This window comes from Suillus fuscotomentosus, assembly GCF_016647785.1.
Source record: "Suillus fuscotomentosus strain FC203 chromosome Unknown F5891scaffold_26, whole genome shotgun sequence".
Lineage (NCBI taxonomy): Eukaryota > Fungi > Basidiomycota > Agaricomycetes > Boletales > Suillaceae > Suillus > Suillus fuscotomentosus.
The window spans coordinates 319,042-335,919 of record NW_024539538.1 but is presented as its reverse complement, the minus strand read 5'-3'; the positions used below and the strand labels follow the sequence as shown (position 1 = coordinate 335,919).

At 48.3% G+C, this 16,878-nt stretch overlaps 5 protein-coding genes across 5 annotated transcripts; 3 read left to right on the top strand and 2 right to left on the bottom strand.

Annotated features, from left to right (window-relative positions):
- Nucleotides 1-1,028: 1,028 nt before the first annotated feature.
- Nucleotides 1,029-3,120, top strand: F5891DRAFT_299162 (uncharacterized protein). Its single transcript, XM_041371248.1, has 4 exons — nt 1,029-1,294; nt 1,346-1,989; nt 2,044-3,048; nt 3,109-3,120. Coding segments are annotated over exons 1-3 (1,374 nt in total). The 5' UTR covers nt 1,029-1,292; the 3' UTR covers nt 2,772-3,048; nt 3,109-3,120.
- F5891DRAFT_1226062 (succinate dehydrogenase) lies at nt 2,713-5,643 on the top strand. The gene is made up of 13 exons (XM_041369503.1): nt 2,713-3,048; nt 3,109-3,164; nt 3,222-3,333; nt 3,390-3,413; nt 3,466-3,507; nt 3,564-3,641; nt 3,692-4,163; nt 4,214-4,513; nt 4,562-4,611; nt 4,663-4,967; nt 5,020-5,118; nt 5,173-5,290; nt 5,341-5,643. The coding sequence occupies exons 1-13, from the start codon at nt 2,911-2,913 to the stop codon at nt 5,488-5,490; spliced, it is 1,944 nt and encodes a 647-aa protein (XP_041226155.1). The 5' UTR covers nt 2,713-2,910; the 3' UTR covers nt 5,491-5,643.
- F5891DRAFT_299172 (uncharacterized protein) lies at nt 5,644-7,039 on the top strand. Its single transcript, XM_041371249.1, has 2 exons — nt 5,644-6,767; nt 6,823-7,039. The coding sequence occupies exons 1-2, from the start codon at nt 5,797-5,799 to the stop codon at nt 6,956-6,958; spliced, it is 1,107 nt and encodes a 368-aa protein (XP_041226154.1). The 5' UTR covers nt 5,644-5,796; the 3' UTR covers nt 6,959-7,039.
- A 1,994-nt stretch (nt 7,040-9,033) lies between these two features.
- F5891DRAFT_1226052 (general substrate transporter) lies at nt 9,034-11,957 on the bottom strand (the record flags this gene model as incomplete). Its single annotated transcript, XM_041369502.1, has 18 exons — nt 9,034-9,335; nt 9,392-9,420; nt 9,474-9,574; nt 9,633-9,714; nt 9,764-9,820; nt 9,868-10,036; nt 10,089-10,159; nt 10,215-10,239; nt 10,290-10,298; nt 10,357-10,665; nt 10,715-10,902; nt 10,952-10,964; nt 11,017-11,159; nt 11,214-11,295; nt 11,529-11,606; nt 11,655-11,672; nt 11,739-11,775; nt 11,833-11,957. 18 exons carry the CDS (start codon nt 11,955-11,957, stop codon nt 9,216-9,218), a joined length of 1,656 nt encoding a protein of 551 aa, XP_041226153.1. The 3' UTR covers nt 9,034-9,215.
- A 1,075-nt stretch (nt 11,958-13,032) lies between these two features.
- Nucleotides 13,033-15,335, bottom strand: F5891DRAFT_1128454 (mitochondrial distribution and morphology protein family 31/32; the record flags this gene model as incomplete). Its single annotated transcript, XM_041364282.1, has 10 exons — nt 13,033-13,233; nt 13,284-13,312; nt 13,428-13,504; nt 13,554-13,972; nt 14,024-14,352; nt 14,405-14,803; nt 14,856-14,908; nt 14,958-15,021; nt 15,045-15,261; nt 15,294-15,335. 10 exons carry the CDS (start codon nt 15,333-15,335, stop codon nt 13,033-13,035), a joined length of 1,830 nt encoding a protein of 609 aa, XP_041226152.1.
- Nucleotides 15,336-16,878: the final 1,543 nt, after the last annotated feature.

The following is a 16,878-nucleotide window of genomic DNA, read 5'->3' as shown; positions in this document are numbered from 1 at the left end:
CCATGAACAAGTGAATCTGTCCCATTGCAATAAGGCGCAATCCTCGCAAAACTGTGCACTGTGCCAAGACTTGGTAAGATCCAACATGAGGATATAGTAACCTCATGTGCCTGCCCACAGCCTATCGAGATTCATGAAGAGTTTTCAGTCAAGTGATGGATGGTACGTTGCTACGTAGTGGTTCCAAGAGGACTGTACATGGCGTATAGGTTAGCAACAGCTGTTAAGGTCACAAGGGTGACCTGAACATTGTCACAGTCGCTCGGTGGACTCGGACTGCCACAAACCCGTTGATAGAGAACGGTTCTTTCCAGCGGATGTGGCGTGGCTCACTGTTTGCGTGGTACTTGTACGGTGAAGTCGGAAGGCCAACGGTTCGTTCCGTTCGGCAAGCCTGCCAACACAGCGCTCTCGATTTGCTGCAGTGGCTCACCAATATGGCGGCGCGCCTCAAAAAGCTATTCCAACTCTGAGTTTGGAAGACCGGTCCATGCTCCGCAGCCTCGGCTGCTAATTATGTTTCATGTTGTAGGCTGCTGTGTGCGCACTCGATTGGGTAACAAGCGGTGCCCCTCGGATGTGTTTCTGTTCAAGGAACAAGTCTGACCGCGAAGCACCTGCGGAAAAGAAGTCCGGCGCAGCTTTGATCCGAACTTGAAAGAAATGCTTTCAGCAAGACGCCATCTTTGAGTTTGCAATGGAGACCACACCTCAAGAGGGTTACATGATTCAACTAAGCTTGAAGAATCCGACCAATCATATGTTGAAGAATGGCGGTGCCGTTGGAGGAATCAAGATCATATGTACTCCTGCCGCCACAGCATGAACTTCAGAGAATTACTATAAGATGGTTATTGAATCAGGAGACTGTCATATGGGCGTTGACCGTGTGAGACTATGATTAGCGTCCCTATAAAGGGCGGTGCAGGCGCAGGTAGTACTACTGTCAACAAGGGTCGTTAAAGCGCCCATTCCGGGTTAGTCATAGTTCACGGAATATGCCGCTTGTTGCTCTCATTTCCACCAAAGTTCACGTAAAAGTAGAACATTCAAACTTCATGTCGCAGATAACAAGTTTCACTGAGCCCGTTTTGCCGCTTCTTCGTCTCCGTCCCCCTAAGTCGGGTAAGCAAGCCCTGGAGATATCCTCATCAAGTCCGGTGTCACTTGGTGATTGGGTGAAATAGGTACCCGGTGCCTGCATGTTATCGTATATTATAAAACGTGTGGATTCTCAATGCTGAGAACAACTAAGCAGCCTTTCTTTTACCAAGACTACCAGGAGGGAGGCAATGTGAGTGACCTGCTTTGTCTATGCGTATGTCTCATGAAATTGGTGGATTAGGATTATAACACCCAAAGTTGAGTGTGTCGCTATGACGCAAGACCTTGCGAGACTGCCAGGGAAGACAAAGCGACTATTGTACCACATCGTGGACACACAGACGCTGCGCCTCAACCAGGCACTAGTGACATATGGCGTGTCGTATATCTCGTTTATTCCGAACGAGCTCCTCGAGATGATATTTGTAGAGACAGTCAAAGCAACTAGAGCAGATGAAGAGTCCTCTTCTTCATGCGTCCCCACCAGTCTACGCCTCCGCCCCAGGCCTGAGCTTCTGCTTGCGAGTGTTTCACAGCATTGGAGAGCTGTGGCGCTCGGGATGCCGTTGCTTTGGACAGAGATTCGACTTTTCCTCCGGCAGAATGTAGATCTCGTCAATCTTTACTTGACTCGCTCGCAAGGACAGCTACTTGACATGCGATTCACTGGCATTCACAGTCAGGGCTTGCCTGAGTCTGACCCAGATTACTTGCGCATATCCTGCATTATTCTTTCTCACATTCATGTCTGTCGCCGCTTGGAAGTTCACGGGGCTTTCCCATTCCCAAAACTTCTAGATGGGTTCAAGCGCATAAGAGCGCCAATGCTAGAAGAGCTTATCGTGCACTATCCGCTTGACATCCCACATCTCTTGTTCACCGAAGGTCTGTCTTCACTCACGTCTGTTGAACTAGGAAATTTCTCATCCATCTCCTCAGACTTGTTATTGTCTGCAGACCGCCTTACGGCGCTCACCTTAAATGGCTTGTGGGTTTCCGGTCTTTCCCCTGAGAATTTCAGCAACCTGCTCTCTCATCTCACTTCACTGACTCATCTCACGTTGATCGGTGAACCAGTGGATTATGTTCGCAGCAGGGATATCCCAGTCGTCGAATTGCCTTTCCTCCAGACAATGATCCTCAAACCCGGACCGAATATTTCCAGGACGTACATGCCTACCATCTTCCGGGCAATACGTGCCCCCGCGCTACGCGAGCTGGTATTGGACTTCCACACTGCGACCTCATCACGTGATCTCCAGTCGCTCGTGGACAAGCTGAACCGTGGAGCACCGCCCTTCCCCTCTGTACGCCTTCTCACATTGTGTAGCAGGTCCATGACATACGACGGATGGCATGCCCTTGCCCACGCATTCTCAGGCATAACGACACTCTCAGTCTCCAAGTGTATCGTGAACCAGTTGATGGGCTTCCTGTCATGTGCGGGGAGACGAGATGCATTTCCGAATTTACGGACACTTTTGTTTGATGATATGCAGTTCGAGTGGTCGTTGTTACTCCAACTATTGCAGATCAGGGAGGCGGCGGGGATGCCTGTTCGCGAGGTCAAGATGAGGGGCTTTAGGAAACATGCGCAGTCTGAACTAGTTGGGAAGTTGGTGGCTTCTCTTGCTACGTACACTCCCGTTGTGATAGGTTGGACTTGATTGCGACATGTATAGGGCCTAAATACGGGATTTGTCCAAATGGTGTGCCGTGAACGTTTTCGGCTGACGAAATTACCTACCTTTCTGTGGAAGTTGCTCATTTATTTGTAACTCTCGCTGCCGTAGACGGTGCGCATCAATGTTTAGGAAGTCAGTATTCAAGGTGGTGCCTTCTAGGGCTTTGTTTCGTCCCCAGCGCAGGTTTTCCATTTCACTTCCCGTCAAGAGAATCGCTGCGACTAATCCGATCAAGGCACTCGAGGACCGTGACGCCAAGGTACATATCTCTGGCAGTTCCCATGTCTTTTCCGGCATCTTCAAGTTAACGGCTTTTTAGTCCTGGTCTTCAGGCAATTATCCTCTTATCGAACACGAGTACGATGCTATCGTCGTGTGAGTAGCGTTCCGAACTGATAAGAAATCGGCAAACTTAAGAACGTGTCACTGTAGTGGTGCTGGTGGTGCGGGCCTTCGCGCTGCCTTCGGTCTTGCGGAAGCTGGCTTCAATACGGCTTGCATCACCAAGCTATTCCCAACCCGGAGCCACACTGTCGCAGCACAGGTATGTTGCAGCGATGTTCAGCAATGTCTGACATGTTCATATATCACGTTTCCAAGGGTGGTATCAATGCTGCTCTAGGTGTACGTACACTTTGAGTTCTTTACGGTCTTCTCACTGATGAGTTTTCTATAGAACATTACGGAAGACGACTGGCGGTGGCACATGTATGACACGGTTCGTGTCCTTTGACGTGGTCTCCCCAGTCATGTAATCGAGCCGATTTCCCACAGGTTAAAGGCTCCGACTGGCTTGGTGACCAGGATGCTATTCATTATATGTGTCGCGAAGCTCCTGGGTCAGTTATTGAGGTAGGATTAAATCTCACATACCTGTTTGTTCGACCTATATCCGTTTCTAGCTTGAACGTTATGGCGTTCCATTCTCTCGTACTAGGGATGGGAAGATATACCAACGTGCCATTGGCGGTCATTCTTTGAATTATGGCAAAGACGGCCAAGCATACCGCTGTGCTGCGGCTGCCGATCGTACCGGCCATGCCCTCCTCCACGCCCTTTACGGCCAGTCGCTTCGACACAACACAAGATTCTTCATTGAATACTTTGCGCTGGACTTGATTATGCAGGATGGCGAATGTGTTGGAGTCATCGCGCTCAACATGGAGGACGGTACGCTCCACCGATTCAGGGCTCACAAAACGGTCCTCGCGACAGGGGGTTACGGTCGTGCGTATTTCAGCTGCACGAGTGCACACACTTGTTCGGGCGATGGTAATGCAATGGTGGCTCGTGCTGGGCTTCCTTTGCAGGATCTGGAATTTGTTCAGTTTCACCCAACTGGTATTTATGGCGCTGGCTGCCTTATTTCTGAGGGTCATTTTTTCTATGAGATATCTGCCTTCTCGTAGCTGAACGTGCATTAGGTTGTCGTGGCGAGGGAGGCTACCTCTTGAACTCCGAGGGTGAACGTTTCATGGAGCGTTATGCACCCGTTGCCAAGGATCTTGCTTCCCGTGATGTCGTATCTCGTTCGATGACGATTGAGATTCGTGAAGGACGTGGTGCTGGACCTCAGAAGGACCACATACACCTTCAGCTCAGCCATTTACCCCCTGAAATTCTCCACGAGAGGTTACCCGGTATATCCGAGACTGCTGCTATTTTTTCCGGAGTCGATGTCTCAAAGGAGCCTATTCCAGTGCTACCTACTGTCCATTACAATAGTTAATGTCTCTATTGTGCTGTCCGGACTTTGACTGACTTTTGGACAGTGGGTGGTATTCCTACCCGATATACCGGCGAGGTGCTGACTGTTGATGAAGTGAGCTTGCGCTAGTTGTGCTTGTCGCGTCCGCTCATAAACCATGGTCAGGATGGCAAGGACAAGATTGTCCCTGGTCTGTATGCAGCCGGTGAGGCTGCGTGTGTGTCGGTTCACGGCGCGAACCGCCTTGGCGCAAACTCCCTCTTGGATCTCGTCGTCTTCGGTCGCGCGTGTGCTCACCATATCATGGAGAACTTGACTCCCGGAAAGCCTCATAAGGCTATTCCTGAGGAAGCTGGCTTCGAGTCCGTCGAGTTCTTGGACCGAATCAGAAATGCAAATGGCCCAAAGCCTACTGCCGATATAAGGCTGGAGATGCAAAAAACCATGCAATTCAATGCCGCTCTTTTCCGGTGTGTTCTACCATTTTCATGCAACCAACAGCGAAAATGATGATCCACGTAGCACACAGCAGAGTCTCGACGAAGGCGTTCAGAAGATTCGTCAGATATACAAATCGTTTGACAATATTGGTATCAAGGATAGAAGCATGATTTGGAACTCGTACAGTCGTTATTTATTTTTGCCGAATCCTCGCTTACGTCGTCATTATCTTAGTGATCTTGTTGAGACTCTTGAGCTGCGCAACCTTTTACAATGTGCAGTCCAAACTATGACGGCCGCTGCAGCCCGTAAAGAGTCCCGAGGTGCTCACGCTCGTGAGGACTACCCTGAGGTTGGTCTTTTTATATCATTGCAGTGGATCCGCTTAACTTGTATCTGTAGCGTGATGATGACAACTGGATGAAGCATACTCTTACGTGGCAGGATGATATCAACTTGCCCGACGTCACTGTCAAGTACCGCGGTGTCATCGACAAGACTCTGGATGAAAATGAATGCAAGGCAATCCCACCATTTAAACGTACATACTGAACTGGCGAGTTGTATATGACTCCGCCGACGGTGCCAGAGGGATCTGAGAATCTAGATGTAAGTATTGTTGGCACCCAGGCCCAGGGGGAACTGCGCGTTATGATCAGGTGACGACTGCGCAGTTTATTTGTATTTGTGGCTGTGTTTATAGTTTTGTCTACGTGTTCTGTGTACGTGTACTTTCTCTTCATGGCCACGTCGTCCTGCACTCGATTTTCCTAGCGTTGACTCCAGCACTCTTTTTAACGATATATACGACTAAAGACTCCTAAGTGCCTTCGCCAAGTTGACTGCATACGTGGAACCATGTCACCATCACACTCAACAAATTTCGTCGACCCATCCAGTCTTTCTCTTCCTTCCTCTTCCTTCCTCAAGCGTCCTGCATCCCCCTCATCATCTCATGCAGACTCTCCTGATGTATCGATACAGGAGCCTCCACGTAAGCGCCCTCGCTCAGCCGTAACACCGGAAGAGCGCAAAGAGGCCCGTGCACACCGCAACCGCATAGCGGCACAAAACTCCCGTGACCGCAGAAAAGCTCAATATTCCTTTCTCGAGCGTAGAGTTAATGAACTCGAGGAAGAGAATAGACGTCTTCGCGCTGGTGTCCCAATCACCATCCCTGCTTCACCCTCGGCCAGCTCCACCTCAGAGCCCGAGGTTGTTACCATTGAGCAGGAGCAGGAACGCAAGCGAAAACGTGCCGAGGAACAACGAGAACGTGAAAATTCCGAGCTGCGCGAACGCATTCGAACGCTAGAGATGGGTTATGAGGCAGTGTTGCGGACCTTGGCAACCCAAGGCGCCAACCCGTCTGCTCTCCATGAGACTTCAAGCTCGACTCCAATCCTCTCATCCGCTTGCGCACCATCACCTGCGTCGCCAAAATCTCCTTCAACAGCAGACTCTGCATCTCCAACCCCCTCATCACCTAAATCGACATCCCTAGCAACCCTTTCTTACCCACTTTCTCCTGCACCAACGCATTCTACGCTCACGGATAGCCCCATGCTGTTTTTGGGTGACTCATTCGACTTCCCACCCAGTCCCGCATTTACTCTTTCAGATCTCACGCCATCCGACTCGCCAGCACCTGTTGACACACCACAGGAAACTCTCGACCTCTCCTTGATTACACATACTCCCACTCGCCACCTAGCACGGGTGGCGACCACTACCGTTCACGCGGCAGTGTCCCTGCAGCGGGTGGGCAGCATACGTCTAGTCACGGGACCGGCGAGAGCATCCAGATGTACCACAGTGCTGCGATCGAGGTCAGTTACTTATCACTCCTAAACATACAATCAAACTCATACTGTTTTATCTTAGCCTGAAGACGAGGCAGCCACAGATGCAGCCCTTACGCGCCTGTTCGCAGAGATCCTCGCGTCGCCGCCGACTGGCACTTGCGCTCTTCCAGGCACTTGCCCTTCGGCAGAAGACGCGAACAACACGCAGGTGCTGAGTGAGCCTACTCCCATGGAGGAGGCCGGCCTGGGGCTGGTTACGAGTGGGATTGACACAGCTAACTGGGCGGAACAAGTCAGTGTAGAGATGGGAATAGAAAGACTGCTAGAGATGCTGCCGAGTACGCAGGACATCGCTATGGACTCAAGCACTACCTTCGATGTTGACGCCGACTTCTCGGATGCGCTGGTGTGGGACGAGGTTAGCGTCTACTGATCTGATGAACCTTGCTAGACTACCCTTCATCAAGCGCCCGATCCACATCATCGGTTTCCGTGACATATCTATCATTGTTATTGTCTTTCGCATCCATCTCATCACTCATCGGACTCGTCATCATCATTTTCGTTCCCACAAAGCTGTCTATGTTCTATCTATCTCCTACTCTACTCGCTTTATTTTGGCTCCTCCTGGTCTCCTCGCCTTCGTCTTCTTTTTTGTATTTGGCATCACTAGCTTTGTCACGCATCCACACTTACCTACGCCTACACCTACATCCGGCTTGTTCGTTCCAACCCCCTTCCCCCTGTTCCGCTCCCTCTCCCTCGCAAACTCCTTTTATCTCCGGCACAACTTCCTCGACGCTGTCTCCCACCATACGTTCCACTTGTTTCTCGCCCTAGGGTTTGATGAAATCGAGTGAGCTTGTGTGTGGTGAGCGCTTGAGTGCGGTTGTGGTCTGAGACCTGGGCTGCTTTGTGGATAGGATCGGGTCTCCATCCTTCTCTGTAGGGTGTTAGGTTTTCTCCCTTGGTTGTAGTGTATGTGGTCATGATGAATGCAGATCGATGTTCATTAATAGTTCGAGTTGTGTGCAAATTTTGACTGAACGTTGGCACACTGGCTATTGGCCTTGAATTTTCTGGCTGCCTGACTACTTTGTCTCAGTGAGCCTAATCTAGTCAAGAATGGTTGTTCCCACTTCAAGAAACTCATGGAAAGACGGTTCCCCATGGTCTCTGAGATCTGAGGCCTTAGGATGCGCAGCTGCATGTTCGATGGACAGCACCCAGTGCACCACGCTGTTCACTGACAAGTAACGTTCAGACCGCGGAATAGTCCCTGGCCGACTCTCGTGTCAATCTCAATATAAAACAGAATCCATCGCATGCTCTCTCATAATTGAGATCGCTGTCAGCCTTACAACATTAATCAAATTCATACGGGCCAACTAAGTGAGGGACACCGATGTAACAATGTACACTAGTGCTGTGACTGCTGTAGTGAATAATATGCGGTACGCACCTGTCTTATGATGTTTGAAAATCATATTACTGACATGTGTACGAGGGATTTCCACCGTAATGGGAATCGCATCGTAAACCTGTCTGAATATTATGGGACTTGGGAAGGGAGGAGTCAGGTTTGGGGATGTCGATGAGATAGATGAGAATGGGTAAGTTGGCTTAGCAATCGGAGTTCGAACTTAAACTCCGTGATAATAGTGCACACCAACCCGACTCGCACACCAGTCTGAGATTGTTCCCTGGTACACCGGATTTTGCAGGACGAACTTTCAAAGAGGCTAAGTAGTACCAGTGAATGAGTAGTACTTGTACTGGTACTGCCTTTTACAGGGCCAAGTACAAAAACCCATACCCCGGACCCGAAATTTGCCTCACTCACTAGTTAGAACCGCAGACAGAGTTCACTTTGGGCTTCTGTTCAAGTTATGTATATACGCTGTTGATATCATGACAAAATATTAACGACTCGCGTGTCTTTGGATGTTTAAATCAATTGTGGAAAGTAAGGCATCATCATGCAGAGGAGCAAGGGAACAAATTACATTTGCTGTGTGTATACACTAGCATGCTCGGATGAGTTACACAATTGTGCAAGGTCATGAGTGTTCACTCGCGAGGACTGTTGGACATGGGGCGGGAATAGAGGTTCGGCCTACCATCATGTATTAACCACTTCTCAGATCTCAGGGCTTGGTTGGAGCAGAGAGATAACATGCGTCATCTGAACAATGTAGAGTTTTGTAAATAGAAATGGTTTATTGCTAGCCGGTCTCTAAGAGGGCGGAAGTAGAGATAGCGCTTACGCACGTATAGTCTGCTGATAGGAGTTTCGACATGAAAGAGAGCGGAAGTGGAGCTCATTCCAGACAGCGCGGAAACACTCATATTCAAAGCTTGGAAAACCCAGACGTGACCATATCGAAGATAGAAAAAGACAAAAGGAATTCACAATATACATGATGGATGAATCGATTTAATGAGGAAGACCTGGGTCAGACAGAAATTTCTTTACAGAATATTCAAAAACGCCCGGTCGGGCAGACCAAGCTCCCGGGAAATACCTTCCTTGAGTTCTCGCTGACTGTCAGTAGCATTATCACGAAATACAGGGTCCATTTCTTCCAGGGTCTGTACAATATCGTCAGCCATGCTCAACAGGACATGTAAACGTAAAAAAAACTTACCCGGCCCTTGGTTTCTGGGATAAATGATACTTGAAAGCGAGCTTAACATACTTTTTTGACACGATTTGGGGATTTAACGTACTAGCTGAGAGTAACGCGCCAAGAGAGAACGCGGCAGATGACCAGTACCCTATTCCACCCGCATGTGGATTCAGCATCGTCGGCGCGAAGAGTCCAGCAGTACTAATTAATATGCCGACGGTCAATACCAGATGTACCGAAGAAGATAATAAAACCGCACAAGTACGATGACCACATGACTGATGCGGTAATGGACATACCACTGGACCGGAGGTGCAACGGAAATATCTCGCTGGTAATAACTGTCAAAGATATTAAATCCTCGAAGGAAATAAAGTACGAGTCACGCACCCCATCCCATCGGAGCCCACGAGTAAGAGAGGATGGCATCATAGAGAAACACAAAGACTGTGACACAGTTCAACATGTTCTGTAGGTTATTACAGCGCACCCACCAATGGCAGTATGAGCCGCTACTACATGCGCTGGCCAATCCTTGCCGTATATGGTTACAATAGAGCCTATGATTGCAAGGCAAAGCAAACAGCCGGCGGCACCAGATATTAACACAGGTCGCCTGCCCACCCTATCGACAAGAACGATAGCAAGTAAATTGGCGAGCATCTTGGAACAAAATAAGAGACTTATATGTGACATTATCTATACTTGAACTCACGTTGACAATCCCATAAGCCCCATTGGCAAGTAAGGAGGTAGTATCAGGGTTAAGGCCCAGTTGGCTGAAAACTACGGATAAGAGTGAACTTTGAACTAAACAATCAAATTTTTTTGTAAAACTCACTCGTAGGCAAGAAATAGACGAGAGTCTTAATCAAAATAAGCAATGTTAGTTCCAGGAGGATGAACCACGACTTACGGCCACCCCCTGACAACCCACAATAAATCACTACACGATAAGAAAAGCCTATGATTTGGAAGCCCACCATGTTTTGCTGGAACGTCATAATGAGACATCCAACCATCAGTCGCTTGGACTTTGGCCAGCTAGTCATCAACACCAAGTATTTATTGATTATCCGCATGACTGGCCCCGCGTCAGGATATGCCGCTTTCATGACCTCTCTTGCAAAACGAACTTCAGCCATGATCTCCAGGAATTCAGTGCGAACCGAACGATCTTGAGCGGGCTTCCGTCGAAGACGCGTCAGAGTATCCAGAGCCTCCACCTCGCGGCCTCTCTCGGCGAGCCAACGGGGCGAGTATGGCATGAAGAGCATGCCTATGGCAAGACACTACACTTCCATAGGTATGAGGGAGAGGCAGAAAATATAGTCAACATACCAAAGCAGGTAATATTTGAAATGAAAGGGGAGCTCTCCATGACGCTTGTGTTTGACCAGTGCAACCGCCAGGAGGGACATCAGTGTCAGGATTGAACACAAGCTTGCCATTCGGAAGCGTCCCAGTGTACGGTATTCCCGGGGCACATCGGGTTCCCCCGATTTGTGACGTGCCACACACGATCCCGTCTTCAAGTAATGAGCACATACAAACATATGAAAGCAGACTGCCACGCACAACTGACAAGAATCTACATTTTGTAGCGTCAGATGCATAACCTCATTGCTGGTTGTTTCGCTCACCCCAAATGTGATCGCGAGTTGTTGCAGAGAAACCAATGATCCACGAATTCTGGCGCAGGATATCTCAGCGAGATACATTGGGACGACATGCGTCAGAGAACCGACTGCCAAACCAGCGATAACGCGACCGGCGAACAGGTGAACTAGCAAAATGATCTTCAGCGAAGCTAAGAAAAATGTGACAAGATAAAACTTACCGGGAGACGTGGCACATGCTTGGAGTAAACTACCGAGAATGAAGATCACAGCATCGCATATTATGCTAACCCTTCGTCCGATCTGGGTTGTAGTCGATCATGATTTGACCTGTCAGGTTGTCTGGCCGAATAATAGATCTCACCTTGTCACAGACAGGGCCGCTCACATTAGCTCCGAACGAGGCAGCTGCGGACGTACATCAACTAGCAGACGCTTGCGGCATGCCACGTTGACTTGCCAAGTATAAATGTGGACACAAGCCATCCCTAAAAGTATTTTTACTCTGACAGGACCGAAATCTATTGGAACCTTACCTTCAGTATTGCATTCGTGTATATCTCTGGGAATTTCGCTCCAAACGACTCAATGGCGAGCACATTGGGGAGGACTCCCTGATAGACAATTAGACTAGTTTCACGTGAGGACACTGCCCAACTCACCAGGGCGTAGCCACAGAGCTGTTGAATATACGCGACAGTGCACAATGTTACTGGCAGTCATCTATACTGCGATAAAAAACTCACGAATCCTCCGAGAGTCGAGAATAACGATACACCAAGTCTGTACCACAAATATATCCCATTATTTAAATCTATGCTATCCCCCAAAACCACTCACAGGAATTTATTTTCACAAAGGCCTCTGAATCCAACGCGACCTTGGGATCCAACGAGGGCCAAGTCAGAGACAATCCCATCCTTTTGCTTGGATTCAATCGAATTTGAATGCAGTGGTTGGAGCATGTATTGCAAGGAGGGGGAAGTTGATATTCAAGTTAGAACATGACACGCTTTATAGCTGAAGCGTGGTATAATGAGCACTTGTCAATCTGATAACAAAGGTACAATTACCAACGAGACTCCACCAGGTCCCCTACACCCATTCATCCATACTTCGGTCCGCTATGCGCGGGGGAAAAAGAAACCGAGAGAGAAGGGGAGCCCACGGGGACTTCGGCGGGATCTCTGATCAACATGTCAGAATTAGAAAACCCGTCTCGGAAGAGAACAAGTTAACTAACAGACATTAATGGTCTCGGTCAGTGGTGCCAACACTTGTTGTCATAAATAGAGAAATGGAATTGAGCAACCTGCAGAAGAGCATTGATACCAAAAGTCATCACAATGCTAAAAGGAGTTGCACGAAGTTGGGGGCTCCACGTAATGATGCATCACTGGCCCACGCATGGCCCTCTTTTTGATTTCTGTTTGTCACTGTGAGCAATACAAATACTGGTCCACCAGGTCTCAGGGTTCATGGCATCACTCACTCATCCGTGAAGGTCTCTCGATAGACACGCAACGACGGTAGCTTAGCTTTTGCACTTGTGCCAAAACCTATCAGTGTTAGAACTTGACGATGATATGATATGCACGTATCGCAGACATTAGTAAGGTTTCAAATGTCGTTTCCATCACTTTCTCCCCGTCATGTCCGGTCATTGGCATTGATTCTGTTCATTGGTAATTCCGCTCATTTCCACTGGCAGAAATGGTCAAATACTGCCCGTAATACGCTACCATTGAGTTACGTTCCAAGACCTTCGAAAGCCCGTCGAATTGAAGTAGCAGAAGCGACCGTCATCATCGTCGTAAACTAGATGGGCATCAAATCAATATTGTCATGCGATCCCTTGGCAATTTTCTGACTCCCATGTCAAAACATCTCTCAATTGGAAAGTTAGAAAACACGACTGAGCATAGGACCATCAAACCGTGTTTATGAACGTGTCTCGTAGAATCCCTGTTTGACATATAGAGGCGTCATGCGGAGTGAGCTGAAAATAGTTCCGTCAATAGCTGCAAAACAATTACCAGTCTACGGTCCAGGAACTAAGCCGTCATATGGAACGCCATTCACGTAGTATAGATCCCGAACCTGCATAGACACTGGATCCACTAGGTTCCTCAGCGCAGACAGTACAGCGCTGGCAGTCATCTGCAATGACCACATGCTGACTGCTTTTACTCGCCTGTTCAAGTTGACTTGGGAGACGTGATAAGCGAGCGCATCGTATATCTAAAGCAAGCGCATCAGATCAAGCTGATCAGTAATCAAATTATTTCTACCTTTTGTGAAATTTCATCCATGAGGCCAGCTACAATAGGAGGCGATTAGCGGTAGTCGGTTATTCCATAAGAAGTACAACATACTCTCCCACATCTACAAAACCTATTAGTTTAAGCGAAATTGCGAAGACTCCAGAAAGATACTCACAGTCCATGCGCCGTCATAATCACTCAAATCTTTAACCACTCTGCAGTGTATAGGAACCAAAGTATGATGTGCGCTGGACAAATCAATGAAACAATCAAGCGCAGATAGAATGTTTCGCTCACTTCATGAACGCCACTATAGGTCTTATTAGTGCGCTATTGACATATGAGAGATTTGATGTGAATAACGGAACAGCAGCCTTGAGATCCCTAAATCGCAAATCTATGTCGATGACGACCTTGGGACTATCATTGGCTTCGCTCTCGTTATCGGTCGCAGGTGCAGTAAGAGGTGGTTTTGCGAGCTCTCGCTGCCCCGGTATTCTCTCAACGGGTAGAGAGGCAGTAGCCGCCGTGGTGATGGCATCCGCGAGCTCACCGAGAATGGCATTCAACGCAAATTCGTCTTCTGCGTCTCTAGGGAATTTTATATCTAGCACTGCGTCAACTTTGCCAGACGTTATCCACGACAAGGGACCGCCTTCCAATGTCGTGGAATTTTGCATGTGATCAATATTGACGCCATCAATGCGAATCCTAGACTATAATTAACGTGTCAGAACTGACCAGAGATAGGGGTCAATTCACATTACCATCCGCGACCATTTGCCATCCTTGAGATCCTGTTCAGTAGTTCGGCCGATGCTTTGAGGTTTGTGCAAACTGAATAGACAGTTATCGAACTGCCCTACGACGTTTTCCGCACACAAAAAGTCGTAGAAAAGCCATTGTTTCCGGAAAGTTCTTATGTCTGCACGAAAAATTGAGGCAGTATAAGGCCTAAAATCGCCCGGTTGGTACACGGTCACAAGGATGTCCTCGAGCTGTAGAGAATTTATCTCAAAGTCGCCTTGGCGACCAACATGACGGAATGCAGCCGGGTCAAGTGGGTTTTCTGGGTCCCAGAAAACAGAGCGACGATCTGTTTACAACTTCAGCAGTCAAGCTGATGTTTGATGGACAAAGATACTGACCTAGTACTCCGCGAACGCCTTTGATCACAGCATCCTCCACAAGACCCTTGCCATTCAGCCAGTGCTGGAGTGACAAAGTGACGTCTATGGAGTCTACGTTGAGGTCAAACATAGAATAGTTGACATCATCCTCCGCGTGACTTTCAACTACTTCTTCGTCGTCATCCACAAAATAGTTGTATGCGGGGTGGCTGCTGACATCATATCCAACGGCCGCTTTATGTCCAATATGTTTTTTTGGTGCTGGTAGATGGGTGGTAGACGATGATCTGCGGGAGACATATACATTTTTGAAGGAGATGCGAGAGTCCTTCCATTTAGGAACGATAGCAGATTCAAAGATGACTGTGACACCAGTCTCACTGGTGAGGTAGTTACTTATGGCGCGTGCTACATATTCTGCAATGTCTAGTGAGATATGTGCGCATGATTGCATAGGGGAGACACATACCTTGCAATTGCAAACTATTAGCAGTGGCAAAAACTACGGAAAAGAATGTCGTTCTGAATAGGATAAGCCATCAGGTATTCAGGCCAGATATTTGCAACTCACGTTCCGACCAATATCCACAGAGTTTGGCTCATTAGGAACCATGTTATGAAAGCGGAGATATCATCTGCATTAATCTCCGAAAAGAACGTATTGTAAACCACTTGAAGCGGATCCGTAGACGTTGCCAAAACCCATTGGCTACTTTCAGGAAGTCGTCTCGTGTGGGGCGATGAAGATGAGAAAGGGATAGAGCTAATCTGCGGTACAAACGGGGATAGTTGTCGAGATTTAATGGTGGAGGCGGGGGATGGACACCCGTATTTTGTTCCGAATCGACTTGAACAGAACTAGCGGAGCTAGGGGACTGTGCTTTGTTCTCCTGGCTGGAGTGGTCACTCTCGTGTATGTGATCTTTCTCTTCCCTGCTCGAATGGTCATGGCGCGACCGAAGCGACCTCAGTTCCTGGAAGTCGCGTCTGGCCAATAATCTAGAAGAACTTGGAGTAAAACTCGTGTGGAACGTTGATCTCCTGCGGGCTGGCAGTGGTGTCACTGGCGTAGAAGTATATGTTGCAAGCTGCCGCTGGAAAAACAAGCGGATGGTGTTATAGCGATCAACATCGGGGCGAAGAGATTCACGACGTGTGTGCAATACTAAACTTGCATTTGTGCGCTTGCTAAAGTGAACTCCGAGAGTCCTGAACGTAAAGGATGTTGCGGACATGTTGGGCATTGCGCGCATGTTCACGGCGAAGGAGGAAAAGTCAAGACAAACGTATTATAGGAAGGTATTTCTCACGATTGCTTCTCTGCTCAACCTTCCCGTTATGAACACATCGGAACGTCCATAGTATTCATCCGTCCAGACTCCACACCATAGCTACTATGCATAGTGCTAGCAACCAACTATACCCCATGTGACAGTCTTCCTCAGATGACCAAGACTCGATTGGGTGGAATAATTGACAGGATCTAGCAATGGATGCTACGAGTGAGTACTAATAAAACCTGAGTTTTGAATTTAATATTGATTGCTACAGGCTGCGAGGTCTATATCGACACGCACCGTAGCCATGATAGCCAGGCGCAGGCCTGGAAGGCGCTGTAATCCAAGTTTGGCGGCTATTTCAAAACCTTGACTGCGAAGTTGGACAAAATGGCAGACAATCATGGCCATCATAAGTCATGACGGTCAAGAGTGTCCCCCATTTTGTCCATGATGCACGATTATATTTTTACCAACCACTGATCGAGAAGCAGGGCAAGGATATGAAGAACGGCTTTAAGGACTTGGGAAGTGTATCAAAGAGCTTGACACAAGTATCTCCGCTAAACTTGGGGCGATGGTGCGAAGTATCAAATTGGAGATGCAGTAGTAAACAGATTATATTATGTGGGTTCATAAAGCTATTGGAAAATTACTACGCTCAGAGTCAGCCATCTCCAGGGTCCGCAAACCAACTGCCGAGAGTTTCGAATCGCCGTTGAGTATATCACTAACCGCGGTCAGCATAACGGGCTCAGGCTGCTTTTCTGCAAGATGCTCTCCATTTATGGGCTGGCGAATCATGATCCATCCCCTGCCTGGCAGCAAAGCGTTCAAGAGCCGTATGAACTGTGTAGGATTGACAGGGTTTGACCCATGTCTTCCAGCGTGATCCATGACGTTACGGGGAAATTCACTTACAGCCTGAACCCGTTCGACGCGGCAAGCGAGTGGATTTTGTCTCAGTGACATCCTAACTCATCAACTACACGTACTATAGAAGGGTCTGGCCCCAGGCTTCGTCCTGTGTCATCAACGACTATGATAAATTAATCATGAATCTTTCGAACTCAACCGTACTGTCAAGATGAAACAAATCGAAAATGTTCGCGCGCGCACCTCAAATGCAGACTCCATGCAGACAGCCAACGAGCAACATCATGAGGTAGAAGCTCAGATTTTCCCTGTAAATTTTAAAACCCTTGATTACTGTTT

Coding starts and splice junctions, on each gene's coding strand:
- F5891DRAFT_299162 (XM_041371248.1), top strand. Junction 1,990..2,043: donor ACATCTCTTGTTCACCGAAG/GTCTGTCTTCAC, acceptor CCATCTCCTCAG/ACTTGTTATTGTCTGCAGAC.
- F5891DRAFT_299172 (XM_041371249.1), top strand. CDS start 5,797: ATGTCACCATCACACTCAACAAATTTCGTCGACCCATCCAGTCTTTCT. Junction 6,768..6,822: donor ACCACAGTGCTGCGATCGAG/GTCAGTTACTTA, acceptor GTTTTATCTTAG/CCTGAAGACGAGGCAGCCAC.
- F5891DRAFT_1226062 (XM_041369503.1), top strand. CDS start 2,911: ATGTTTAGGAAGTCAGTATTCAAGGTGGTGCCTTCTAGGGCTTTGTTT. Junction 3,165..3,221: donor GAGTACGATGCTATCGTCGT/GTGAGTAGCGTT, acceptor GTGTCACTGTAG/TGGTGCTGGTGGTGCGGGCC. Junction 3,642..3,691: donor CTCCTGGGTCAGTTATTGAG/GTAGGATTAAAT, acceptor ATCCGTTTCTAG/CTTGAACGTTATGGCGTTCC.